Here is a 14,771-nt window from a genome sequence, read left to right on the forward strand (position 1 = left end):
GTAACGGGTCCCTTTAACATAAAACCCGGCCTAGCAGAAGCAGAAGAAGAAATTATGTAGATATTTCTCAATCAAGAAGAGATAAAAAAATGGTGATGATTGTTGAAAGTTTTAATGCATATTGTTTTTTTTTAGTACAAACGTGGGAGGAACTAACTAATGAAAGAATAAAGCGGCATCTGTTCTTTCGTCGCCTTAAAATTATTGAATCTCAACTTATTTTCCACTTATTAGCCCCGGGTTCTTTTTTCGCTGTAACATCTGTCGGCTGTTCAAATCCAATTTTAAATTAAACAGGATAAAAACACCGATTGAAAATGATATTGTGGAGAGGATCAACAGTTACGAAGAATATACCTATTTTTCTACTCTGATCTTTCCCGATGCAAGCAATTAAAATCAATGGTGACGCTAGCGTAGGCGCGATGTGAAAGGGAGAGATGACCTGTCATGGGGGCACGCACGTACCGTTAATAACGCTCCGTCAAAAAGGGCCTTTACCGACCGCCAGGAGTTAACCTTCGGGCGTGTTGAACGATAACGGCGCGATCGCTTTGCTTTTTCACCCTGGCGCTTAGAGTTCATGTTGTAAATGGTATAACACAGTTTGGAGCATTATGTTTTGTTACAAAAAAAACATATATGAAAAAATATTTTAACGAACTTCCTTTTTGAATAAGCCATTACTTGCGAATATAAAAGACCGGATCAAACCACTCAAACGGTTTAGTGATTAGAGCTCTGTTTGGGGTTCTTGTTTGGCTTATTGTCTGCTAAATCTTTATAAACATTTTAACAAAAGGCTAAAGCAAAAAAAAATTTGTGAAAGACGTAAAGTATTTAAATAATTGTTCATTGTGTTAATAAAAATATTTTTGTCACATTCCTCTCGACGAACAAAATCACATTTGGTTTTGGAAGAAAAGATAAGTAAGCCTTGTGGAGCTTGGACATGTTGACTCTGTATTTACTTGACCTCCGTTAGCTCAAACTTGCTACAGAATAACAAGCTAAAAGCTACCCCAAACATAAAAAAACTACAAGAAATAATTTTTCACAAATTGAAACCTATCAAACGTAGATAGGCTGGCAAAAATAAGTTGTCAATTTTTATGGAAAGATGTGTAGTGTGTTTGGATCAGTTTTCTTGTAATTTCCATCTCGTGATATCAGGTGTCAATCCAACAGATGGTCAGATTTTGACTCCTTTTTTGTTGTTTGTCTCTCTAAGCAACAGAACCCTCAACACGGAGAACATTAATGTAAGTATTGTCTCCCAGTGGGTCCTTATATTAGCTAAAATCCGGAAATATCGGGGTAAGGTTGAGGGGGGAGGGGGTAAAGAAAACTGTACATACAAAGACTGTGCCATCTGCCGTTCTGGGAATAGGGTGAGCAGGCGCGTACGCAGAAGGGTGCGCGCACCCCCTCTTGTTTGAAAACGTCCGTTGAGGGTAAGGGGGGTATTTTATTTTTATTCTGGCCTCTTGAACTTTATGCTCAACTTAAAGTCGACAAGCTTAAAGCCGCATTGTCACCAGTTTACTTCCGGAGGTCCGACGGAAACCGTTAAAAGACAAAAGAATCTATTAAAATCCGAGATACTTAACAGGCCATCCGCTCGAAATTATCAATCACATCCTCAAAGAAACTTCCAATAGACACTCTGCTTTCAATATTTTGAAATATTTTTCGCGTTTTCTGTTTAAAATCTTTGGATATTGTTACGTAATCGACCGAAAGTAAACTGGCGACAATGCGGCTTTAAAGCACCATCATGACCAGGAAAGAGGAGTAATAATATATTCAGGGCAGAAACCCACCAACACCCTAGAGAAGAAGGACGCGCTTTAAATCACCCTCCCATCACCACCCACCCCACCCCTGGGCCTTTTTTTGGAAAACGACGTTCATATCAGTCAATCTTGTTTTAAAAACTGTCATTTTTAGATCAAAATTTGGGAGTCCGTCGAGAATTTAACGTAAACTTGCAGGAATTCGTGTTTACTACGATTTTGCTAGCAGCCATCTTGGAAATGGAGCCTAGTTCCAAACGTTTCACAGGTCTCCCGCGCGCTCGGCCCAGGCTCTTTTAGACCATTTAGAAAAACGACAGCCATTGATTGATATGTTTTGTCTTTTTTCAAATAATCAAATCATGCAAATACATAAAGTACCAGTGTCGGCATTCCTTTTGCAAACGCCAACGTGGCGTTGCAAATGGCTCTTTTCTACTGGCTCTATAGCTGCTGGGATGACAATATGACGGCTGACAGAGCACGTTTAATATTTTCCTATTTTCTGTGTCTGGGCCCTTCTTCTCCGCCCTATTCCTTTGGTTCACGTAATGACGTAATGATAAAAGACGACATAAAACATTTGATGGGGAGGGGGGTACAGGGTTACCATAAGATAAAACAACGACCAGACTCAAAATCGTGCATTGGAAAAGCAAAGAACACAAATTATGCACATTAACGAAATAACTATAGTGCACAAATTCATTAGAACACCCTCCCACACACACCGGCCCCCCATCAAATTTAGAAAGTTGGCGTATGTTTTTACTAACCCAAAAATGGGTGAATAATATTTCTTTATGTGGCATAAAATCCCTTTTTATGGCATAAAAACATCATATGTAAACTCCTCTATCATATTTGCTCTTCTCCTGTAAGCTTAGAAGCAATTATAAAATTTAGAGACCGGTAATATTCACGAAGTTGACACCAAAATCTTGATATGAACCACCCGGTTTGAATATTCCCTTATATTCCGAACATCTTATCTAGATAGAACCAACGAACGATTTTCGCGAGCACCTTTTGGTTTTTCAAAAATCCGAGCAACATTGAATTTCGTGGCAAATGTCAAGCCATTTTGAAAATCATTTATAAACTTGAGCAATAATGCAAGAGTGAATTATAGTCCGCTTGTTCTCTCTCCGTCCGGTTACGACCATTTAAGATAGCGATCGGTTTTCACGGGTCACCCGGAAGCGTTTATCCAAAATCGAAAAAGGAGAGCAAACGAGCTCCTATTTTTCGACGGCCAGCAATCGAGCACAGCGAAATATTCAATGCAAGCACGCCTAAAAATGTGACCTTCCGAAAGTACTGCGAGGGCCTTCCGAAAGAACTGCGATTGCCTTCCGAAAGTACTGCGACGACCTTCCGAAAGTACTGCGAGTACCTTGCGAATTGAGAGGGCAATTTAAGGCCTTAATACGGGCAATTATACAAAGATGTGAGATTTCAAGTAATGAGCATATGAGCGTAGCTGGTAAGCGCGCAAGGCGTAATGGGTATGGTAAAGATCTTGATCATTCCCGCAATGCACAGCGCGGAGTTTCGCGTTTTTGAAAAAAAGGCATTGCGAAGGAGCACGGAGGTTATAGGATAATTCCTATTTCGTGCGAATTTCCAGTTTACTTTGACTAGATTGCTTTATCACCAGTGGTTTGAGAACCAAATTGTGCCTTACAAAGTGGTTTTTGACATTACACCTTTATCTAAATAAATCCACACAAAAAAAAATTGCTTTTCGGTGTTGTTAGCATAGTTTTCATATGAACAAATAAAATTACCCAAACGTGCGGCATACTCTGAAACTCACTTTCCTTTTTTTCCCTTGTCTCAAGTTTTCAAGATGAAGTTTCAAAATTTTAATTGACCCTTGAATTTAACTGACAATTTAACTGCGAAAAGGATCCAGAAAGAAAAGAAATACTAACAAACTGTTTTGATTTAACACGTTCAAATCATATTCTTTTCTGTCAATAAAGAGCGAAACTGAAAGTGAACTTTGCGATTAAATTTCTGTCGCTTTTACGATGCCATATTGTATGGAGTGATTAAGATACAAAGTACTTATTGATGAGAAAATAGAAAATTATCGATCCAACTTCCTGCACAGATGGCTATCTCAGATCGCCACTATGGAACCATACATTATTAAAAAAGCAAACGTTTGTATAGAGTCGATAACAGTAGGATACGATTCAAAAAGCAATTAAGATTTTCACCAGAAATCCCTGAAAAATTATCGTATTACACGCAAAAAGATAGGGCGATTGGCACATCCCAGAAGGCTTCAAAAACGGTAAACCCCTCCTTGCCGTTTTGACATTTAGAAATCGATAAGCCTCTTTACTTAAAATGACTCTAAGAGATTGTAAAGGAGAAAGTATTGTAGGCTGTCATGATAAAACAAGATTTCCTCTTGTTTCCCAATAAAATGGCAAGAATCATGACGTCTGTGTTTTAGTTAGGCGTGAAGCCAAAGCAACAATAAATTGAAACCGGAGATCAGTTTTTGAGATTTTCCATGCGTGATTTCAATTACACTTTCTCCCAAAGTGGCAGGATACGAAAAAGATATGAATGTAAAATTCTAAAGAAATGGAAATAGCTGAATTCGTTGTTTCACGCCCGCGCAGTATTGAAAACCCTCGTCCCGTTTGTGTATGGATATTCCTAAAGCTCGACTGTAGCAAAAGTTGCAATACTTGTAAAATAGAAAATTTTCATTGTAAAAAACAACAACACGGTGAGCAAAAAGACCGTGACCACGTGTTATTCCCTAAAAGAGACAGAAACTTTGAATTCATAGCGGGTCGAAACTGCCAGCTTACTGTAAAACCTTGGGTACCAGAAACTTAAAGCCATTTTAACGGAACTGCTTAAGCACAAGATACCTCCACCAAATGATATCGAATTCTAATGACAAAAACCTGGACCGTAAGGCATAATAAGTAATAAGGGTTTGATGATGATGGTTATGATGACAATGATGATGATGATTATGATGACGACGGCGACGAAGACGATGATGATGATCATGATCATGCGACCGACTATTTGATAAATAAAGGATCGGTGAATCAATTAAAAGTCAAGCAAGCAAGCCCAAGAAATATTTTAAAAACCAGCAAATTTTGGCTAAGAAACACAGAAACACTCTATATCGAGCAGAAAGAAAAATCAGTTACTACCAGGTCATTTATAAAAGGGTAATTCCCTAATGTACCCAGAAAAAGTTAATATAATGCATTCAACAAATAAGGCTCAATGCACATATCAATTAGTCGCACTAGTTACCCATGCATCTCTTCCACTCACTTTATCTCTATCCGTTACTACGGCGCCAAGTTCGAGAAGTTTCTCCACAATGTTGTGTTTGCTGTCCCGAGCTGCGAGCATCAACGGTGTCAACCCATTGTCCTATAAAATGAGCAAGCAAGCAAACATGAGCAACCTTCAGAGCCTACTTGAAACACCTAATAAGACCTTAGAGAAAATACGATTGTATCAGTTCTGATGAAAATCCTTCGCGTCCGCTCGCTTAGCGCTATCTCTAATGACTTGTTCTTAACTAAACATGACATTCCCTTTTGACTTTTGATTTGAAGGAAGGATGGATCGTCTTTTATGCCTATCTAGTTTTAATATCAGATTGGCAAACGGGGATTAATTCAAGGGAAGCGTCAGCTGAAGTCTGAGCAAACGAACTTGCTGCCAAACCTGAACCTGACAGAAAAGGAAAATTGAATACTCAATGCTATGAATTCTCAGTCTGATTTTATAAAAAAAAACGTAATTAAGAAGAATACGTAATGTTAAAAGTCTGATATTATAAATAACATAGAACATGATAGAGCCAAGCAATATATTTTTGTTGTAAGAACTGCTAATGTTTGACCGTGACATTTTAGAACATGTTAATAATTACTACTCTTTATCCTAAGGTTTAGTCGTAACTATTCAAGCAGACTTTAATTTACCAAAAAAAAAACAAATTGCCTAACAGGTGAAATTTAAAAAAATTACAGGGCAAGAAAACCATAACATATCAGACCATGGGTTACAAAATTTGGTTCTTTCAAAGAAATAACAAAAAAGTGGATTGTGATGTGATTATATCTAAATGAAAAAACAAGGGTTGATTCATGATTCTTATTCCACACAAAAAAAAACAATCTCACCACGACTCGACTAGGCAACTGATTAACTTCGTGCCAAGCGACAGCGCTTTAGTTTACGGAAATAACCCGGTAAAATGCCCCCTACGATCCTAAGTGCATTTAACGACGGAGAAAAAAAAGTAGTTAATTAATATCAGTAGGTTGTTAGCGCCGTTCATTTTTTATGTCGGTTTGCTCGGTTCGTGTCTTAATGAGATAGTAATTTGCGTCGCCTTCACGCGCTAGGCATGTTGATTTTGGGAACGATCAAGTTCCCTTAGCTCTCGCAAATAGATTTTCAATGGCATAAGCTCAAAGCTAACAATAAACGCTACTGTCAAGATACATATTTGGCCTTGAATGCGCACATAAGCAAGGTTAAAACAATCAAGAAATATAAAAGGTATATATAAAAAAATAAATTGGTGTCAAACTGGTAGGAGATCCGAAATGAATAATTAGGGGACAATAAGGAAAAAAAAGTCGTAAAAAAGTATTCATTAATAATGGTATTACTTCGATTTCAGAAGAAGACAATTCCAAATTATTCTTCTCCAAGTGTATAAGGTACTGGTCTACTCCACACCAGTCTCCCTTCAGGGAAAGCGCCATGATCCGTGTAACCAACTCCCATTTGAGTAAAGCAGGCGAGATATCTTTCATTTCGAGAATTGCGCGCGAACCGCGTCTTGGGGCAGAAGAGCCAGTTCCCATTGTCGGACTTGACGGCAGTAGAGACTGTCGCCTGTTGTTGGAACTCGAGTTCGACCAAGCCATTTTACACAGCAAAGAGCTCCACTCTGTTAGTTTAGCCAGACACGAATGCCCTCACAAATAGCATTACATCTCGCGCCTTTTGTTGCACCCTTTCATACCCTTTAAATCCCCTAATGATACCATTCACAAGTCACTTTTTTTTCTAGTCCATTGTGGTGTGAATTTTAGTTGACGCATGCGTAGTTGGTCTCTAACGCTGAACGGTTTCGGTGAAGTAGATGTCCAAACACGGTATGGCAAGGTGTTTTTTCTAGTCTGAGTCAACACGCGGCTTCCCTTGATGTGTATGTGTTCACGGTGAGCTCGAAGCGAGCGATCTTAATTTATGTCAACTGTAAGGAGGAAATGGGCAAAGCCAAATGACAAAACAGGGACTGTGAATGGCCCGAGTAAATTAAATGAAAACAAAACTCGTAATAAGATATAAAAAATAATTACATTGAGTGCATTACAAAGTGAAGCAAACACAACAGTGCTGTGTCAATTTCAACGTAGTTTGCAAGTTTGCCATTTTAGAATACTTGAGGGTTTTATATTAATGGCGCTAAAAATTATAAGGGCTTCGCATCGACAAGAAAGATTTCCCGACAAGATTTGAACTAATAAAGAGCTTTTTTGATGAGAACACCCTACTATGTGTACTCTGAGGATTTTCTGATTATTTTAAGTGTTCAGATAAAGCCAAGATAAATGGGAATTACTTCTGAGAGAAAAAAGGGATTAGTTAGCATATATCAAGATAGATAGGTAGCTAACGGATAGGCTCAGAGGCGGGTTGATCTTCCCAAGAAACACAGAAATCCGGAGGTTTGGCTATGTAGTCCAAATAGCAATAAAAAAAACATTCATTTGCTATGCAAAGCATCTAGGTATCATAATAAAATTAAATAAATTCGACTAAGAGAAATACTGGTATGTTATTCATTTAAAATAATCATTTTCTCTCATTTGTCACTAACGACATGAATTCAGCTCTCATTACAGATTTCTAAAATAATTGAATATTTTCTGGAATGATTTCTCGATATTTGGCGCATTTATTTATTTAACCTTTTGAATTTATTGTAAATCCGTCAAAAGCGCGACTATGAAAAGGCAAAGTGAAAAATGAAAAACGTTAAAAACACACGAGAAGAAAAAAAACCTTTTTCACCGAACGCTAGCAGAAATTGAAGAAAGAATTGTTTGGGAATAACCATCTGCAACAATCCGTGACCAGTTTCAGCAATTTGAACTTTTCACTTTTCAGAGGTAATTGAAATAAGAAATCTTTTTTTCTTTTCGATCTTGAAAATACATTAAAATCCTTGTCAAGAGTTCAGAAAAATATCCTACATTTTTCATTAAAATCTATCTTTTCCATATTTTGCAAAAGAAGGGGGAAATAATTTTTTCTCTAGCTTTTGCTCGATTTCTTTCTCCTCAAAAAGGCACGATTTCGCTAAGCGTTTTCTCATCTCTAACAGAAATGTAGAAACCTTGAATTACTGGTAGTATTTTTTTCCATTTCGCGAAAACAAAGAAAACAAAAAAAGTCACGGTTCACTTTCGGCAATTCGTCTTCTCACATCCAGCAGACGCTAAGATTCCGGTGCGTATCGTTTGACGTGGCTCGTTTGTTTACATTCCAAGAGCATGTTCCATAGGAAAGACACGGTTTGTATTGATGAGTGTGGAATGCTTAAGTTTTTGGACATAGTGTCTTATGGACATTGTGCCTTATGGACATAGTGCCTTATGGATATTGTGCCTTATGGACATTGTGCCTTATGGACATTGTGCCTTATGGACATTGTGCCTTATGGACATTGTGTCTTATGGACATTGTGTCTTATGGACATTGTGTCTTATGGATATTGTGTCTTATGGACATTGTGTCTTATGGACATTGTGCCTTATGGACATTGTGTCTTATGGACATTGTCCCTTATGGACATTGTGCCTTATGGACATTGTGCCTTATGGACATTGTGCCTTATGGACATTGTGTCTTATGGACATTGTGTCTTATGGACATTGTGCCTTATGGACATTGTGCCTTATGGACATTGTGCCTTATGGACATTGTGCCTTATGGACATTGTGCCTTATGGACATTGTGCCTTATGGACATTGTGCCTTATGGACATTGTGTCTTATGGACATTGTGTCTTATGGATATTGTGTCTTATGGACATTGTGTCTTATGGACATTGTGCCTTATGGACATTGTGCCTTATGGACATTGTGCCTTATGGACATTGTGCCTTATGGACATTGTGCCTTATGGACATTGTGCCTTATGGACATTGTGCCTTATGGACATTGTGCCTTATGGACATTGTGCCTTATGGACATTGTGCCTTATGGACATTGTGCCTTATGGACATTGTGCCTTATGGACATTGTCCCTTATGGACATTGTGCCTTATGGACATTGTGCCTTATGGACATTGTCCCTTATGGACATTGTGCCTTATGGACATTGTGCCTTATGGACATTGTGCCTTATGGACATTGTGCCTTATGGACATAGTGCCTTATGGACATTGTGTCTTATGGACATTGTGTCTTATGGACATTGTGCCTTATGGACATTGTGTCTTATGGACATTGTGCCTTATGGACATTGTGCCTTATGGACATTGTGCCTTATGGACATTGTGTCTTATGGACATTGTGCCTTATGGACATTGTGCCTTATGGACATTGTGCCTTATGGACATTGTGCCTTATGGACATTGTGTCTTATGGACATTGTGCCTTATGGACATTGTGCCTTATGGACATTGTGTCTTATGGACATTGTGTCTTATGGACATTGTGTCTTATGGACATTGTGCCTTATGGACATTGTGCCTTATGGACATTGTGCCTTATGGACATTGTGCCTTATGGACATTGTGTCTTATGGACATTGTGTCTTATGGACATTGTCCCTTATGGACATTGTCCCTTATGGACATTGTGTCTTATGGACATTGTGCCTTAAGGACATTGTGCCTTATGGACATTGTGTCTTATGGACATTGTGCCTTATGGACATTGTGCCTTATGGACATTGTGCCTTATGGACATAGTGTCTTATGGACATTGTGCCTTATGGACATTGTGCCTTATGGACATTGTGTCTTATGGACATTGTGCCTTATGGACATTGTGTCTTATGGACATTGTGTCTTATGGACATTGTGCCTTATGGACATTGTGCCTTATGGACATTGTGCCTTATGGACATTGTGCCTTATGGACATTGTGTCTTATGGACATTGTGTCTTATGGACATTGTGCCTTATGGACATTGTCCCTTATGGACATTGTGCCTTATGGACATTGTGCCTTATGGGACATGAAAACATGCGTTCTATTGATATCGCGTCTCTCCGACAAGTCACCCAAACGGAATTTATCGCGGTGGAATAGTCTTGAATTCGATAATATCACAAATTCAATGTGCCCCAAGCGACTATCCCACACTACTGCGGGTGGTGGTGGTTCCCTCCAGTTCCTTATTGTATGCCAACAATTGAGCGCGCGTTCTGGGCGGTCGATTAGCGGGCCCGCGCGGCAATATGGAAATCGTCCTTTAAAAAACAACAAGAAGACGCGCGAAAGTATATCCTATAAAGTAGGAATAGAAATTCTTTTTAAATAAAGAGATATCGTTAAAAGAATTAGCAACATTTCTTACATTATGTAAAGAAACGGAATTCAGCGCAGTGGAATAGTCTTGAATTCGATAATATAACAAATTCAATTGTACCCCAAGAGACTATCCCACATGCTGCACTACTGTGGAGGCGTTGTGATATCACTCTACCGCAACTGGTTCCCTCCAGTTCCTTATTGTATGCCAACGGTTGTGCGCGCCGTATGGGCGGTCGATTAGCGGGCCCGCGCGACAATACGGAAATTTTTCTTTAAAATTTCTTTAAAATTAGACGACGCGCAAAAGTATATTCTAGAAAATAGGAATAGAAATCCCTTTAATAAAGAGATATCGTTAAAAGAATTAGCAATATTTCTTACATTATGTAAAGAATCGGATTGAATATTTTACAGACCCGGCCTCCCAATTTTCTCGTTGATTAGGTAAGGACCCTACGGTGGACGCAAACTGCTGAAAATCGAGCTACGTCAATCCCTGAATAACTTTCTTTTATGAGGGCGAGCTTTATTTTTCAAACTAGAGGGGAAGGCCCTATGTTACTGAATAATTTTGTGCCAAAAACTTAAGCATTCCACACTCATCAATACAAACCGTGTCTTTCCTATGGATACCGTAGGAAAAAAATTCGCAAGCATCACAAAAAACATGCTCTTGGAATGTAAACAAACGAGCCACGTCATACGATACGCACCGGAATCTTAGCGTCTGCTGGATGTGAGCAGACGAATTGCCGAAAGTGAACCGTGACTTTTTTTGTTTTCTTTGTTTTCGCGAAATGGAAAAAAATACTTCCAGTAATTCAAGGTTTCTACATTTCTGTTAGAGATGAAAAATGCTCAAAGCAAAATCGTGCCTTTTGGGAGGATAAAAATCGAGGAAAAGCTAGAGTAAAATTTTAAATTTTCCCTCTTCTTTTGCAAAACATGGAAAAGCTAGATTTTAAAGGAAAAAAAGGGTTTGATTAGCAAAAAAACTGCATGTTAATGTTTATTCAAGATGGACAGGAAAAAAGAAATAACGAATTTCTCACGTTTTTTTCAACTTTTCAGTTACCTTATTTGCAGTGGCTATATGCCCGACAGTCGGGAAAGGTCCTCAATGGACTAAATGCCCGAAAGTTTTCAAATTATTCAATTAACCCAGTAAATTGTGGACCTAGTGAGTATAAAGTATTTTATATTTGTTGGGAAAGGGCAAGCGAATCTGAATTGAGCTTTTTTGTCGGTATTGAAAGATTTTCCTTGATTGTATATACTATAAAATTGTTATCAAAGTGACACGAGTTTTATCTGCTACAACTGTCGGAAAAGGTCTTCAATGGACTAAATTCACGACGGTTATCAATTTCTTTAAATAAGCCAGTAAATTGTAAGGCTAGTGAGTTCAAATAATTCTATATTTTTTTAAAAAGGGCAATCGGTTCTGATTTAAACTTTGTTGTCGGAATTGAATGCCTATATAGCGCTATATGATTGTTTAACACAAGCGCTATTCTGTTTGGCTAATAATTTGGCGCTTATTCTGATTGGCTAATCAAAAAAGCACTATTCTGATTGGCTAATGAGATAAGCACTATTCTGATTAGCTTATCAAACAAGCACTATTTTGATTGGCTAATGAGATTAGCCCTATGATGTTTGGCTAATGACACTAGCGCTACTGTGACTGGTGAATTACTTTTATTATAATAGTTTTATGATAATTGCTTTATGATTATAGTTTTACACTTGGTATGATTGGCTAATATTTTTATAATTTGTTAATGAAATTTGCTAAAAGCAGAAATCTATTGTGACTACGTGAATACGTGAGGTATTGTAATAAAACAGGATTGTAATAAAAACAAATAACTTTTGTGGTCACGTGCGCGGACAAACTTGAAATCCAAAAGACTTAAAAGTCGGAGGTGGAGTTCCACTCAAAATTTATTTTGATATAAGCGTTTAATCATTTAATGTAATACGGGTGTTGCCATGTATCACTTACGGCTTAAGCGTTTACGGGGCATGCGACGAATTAACTACTATTCAGTCATTCTTAGATAGCTGTAATAAACGCCGGTTCGTATCTACACGTGTTTGTATAAGAGAAATACTAGCCAAGCAAGACTGTAAACTATATAAAAAAGATCTAGAAATACTGAACCACCCCATACATTCTTCCTTACCTGCTATTAAAGAAACTGCTATTTTCGTGGTACGCGATATATAACAGCAAATGTAAAACTGACTTTGATAATAATGATTATAATCGTCGTCGTTATTATTATTATTATTATTATTATTATTATTATTATTATTATTATTATTATTATTATTATTATTATTATTATTATTATTATTATTATTATTATTATTATTATTATTATTATTATTATTATTATTGTTGTTGTTGTTGTTGTTGTTGTTATTATTATAAATAGCCAATTTACCCAACCACTGCAAAGAGGGAAGAATACATTTTATTTCTAATCTGATTTTTTGGAGAAAAAAGTGAAAGAACGAACCTCAAGGTTTTTTCGAATTTTATTTGTCTGTTTTTGACCACTCATCACTCAGATGTAAATGAAGCGCGCACGCTGCGCTGAACCCATCTCAAATTCATGCGCATGAGGTGGATTGCCTGTGCTTCCCCTGCACAAAGAGGTTATTAAAACGGAATATATGGGCTTCAAGCTAAAGAGCCCAACATAAATAAAACACAAAAGACATGTTTTCTGCATTTTACAATATCGTAGTCTGCGTGACGCCGGTAAAAAGATTTGCAGTGTAGGAAATTTATATATTGCATCAAAGTATATTTACAACTGAGATGATATTGTGTTCTTTTTCCTAATAGAAATATATGTATGGGGTAATATCAAAGAAATTAGCTGAGAAAATCTCATCGGAGTGACAAGGGTAACACGCGCAGCATATGCCCCTCACGACATATAACATGTACATATGAGGTATATGGCCCGGCGTATGACATTCGCGACATATAACATGTACATATGAGGTATATGGCCCGGCGTATGACATTCACGACATATAGCATGTACATATGAGGTATATGGCCCGGCGTATGACATTCACGACATATAGCATGCACACACGGTATATGGCCCGGCGTATGACATTTACTACATATAACATGAACACACGGTATATGGCCCGGTGTATAACATTTACTACATATAACATGCACACACACGGTATATGGCCCGGCGTATGACATTTACTACATATAACATGTAAATATGAGGTATATGGCCCGGCGTATGACGTTTACTACATATAACATGCACACATGGTATATGGCCCGGCGTATAACATTCTCTGCATATATCATGAACACACTATATTATGCCCGGCGTATGACATTCACTACATATAATATATGCACACACGGTATATGGTCCGGCATATGTCATTTACTACATATAACATGAACACACGGTGTATGGCCCGGCGAATGGCATTCACGGCATATAACATGCACACATGGTATATGGCCCGGCGTATAACATTCTCTGCATATATCATGCACACACGGTATATGGCCCGGCGTATGACATTCACTACATATAACATATGCACACACGGTATATGGTCCGGCTTATGGCAATCACGGCATACAAGATGCACATACAGCATATGGCCCGGTGTACACACGAGGTATATGGCCCGGCGTATGACACATAAAATATACTGCAATATAGCTGCATTTTCAAATTATTTAGAAAAATAAATACTCATAAATGGTAGATTCAAAAAGCCCAAACTGTCGTGATCTCGTACAAGAACAATGAATACAATACACCAAAAAATGAAATTCGACTCTGCCAAATTTTCGTCTTTTTTATTTTATTAAAATAAGACTTCTTCAGGGCAGAGTTTATAAAGTTTATAAATTTATAAAGTAATAACATATAGGTTATGTAATTTTTAAGCAAGAGTTAGGGGCTCGTTCTGATTTCTCACTACTTCCGCTTGTTTAACACAAGCGCTATTCTGTTTGGCTAATAATTTGGCGCTTATTCTGATTGGCTAATCAAAAAAGCACTATTCTGATTGGCTAATGAGATAAGCACTATTCTGATTAGCTTATCAAACAAGCACTATTTTGATTGGCTAATGAGATTAGCCCTATGATGTTTGGCTAATGACACTAGCGCTACTGTGACTGGTGAATTACTTTTATTATAATAGTTTTATGATAATTGCTTTATGATTATAGTTTTACACTTGGTATGATTGGCTAATATTTTTATAATTTGTTAATGAAATTTGCTAAAAGCAGAAATCTATTGTGACTACGTGAATACGTGAGGTATTGTAATAAAACAGGATTGTAATAAAAACAAATAACTTTTGTGGTCACGTGCGCGGACAAACTTGA

The 14,771-nt window shown here is 37.6% G+C and overlaps 1 protein-coding gene across 9 annotated transcripts in view; it reads right to left on the reverse strand.

Moving 5' to 3' along the window:
- LOC5511308 (serine/threonine-protein phosphatase 6 regulatory ankyrin repeat subunit A-like) overlaps positions 1 to 14,771 on the reverse strand; it is a 50,024-nt gene that overhangs the window by 20,234 nt on the left and 15,019 nt on the right. For 7 of the 9 annotated variants that reach the window (XM_048726010.1, XM_048726009.1, XM_032380641.2 and 4 more), the window contains one exon: positions 5,121 to 5,222. In XM_048726010.1, the coding sequence (XP_048581967.1) occupies positions 5,121 to 5,222 (102 nt within the window). Of the gene's footprint in view, positions 1 to 5,120; positions 5,223 to 5,983; positions 6,065 to 6,478; positions 7,076 to 14,771 lie in introns of those variants that run through there. The other 2 variants (XM_048726005.1, XM_048726012.1) reach the window with 2 other exon arrangements.

Source organism: Nematostella vectensis, chromosome 4 (genome assembly GCF_932526225.1).
Source record: "Nematostella vectensis chromosome 4, jaNemVect1.1, whole genome shotgun sequence".
Taxonomy (NCBI): Eukaryota; Metazoa; Cnidaria; class Anthozoa; order Actiniaria; family Edwardsiidae; genus Nematostella; species Nematostella vectensis.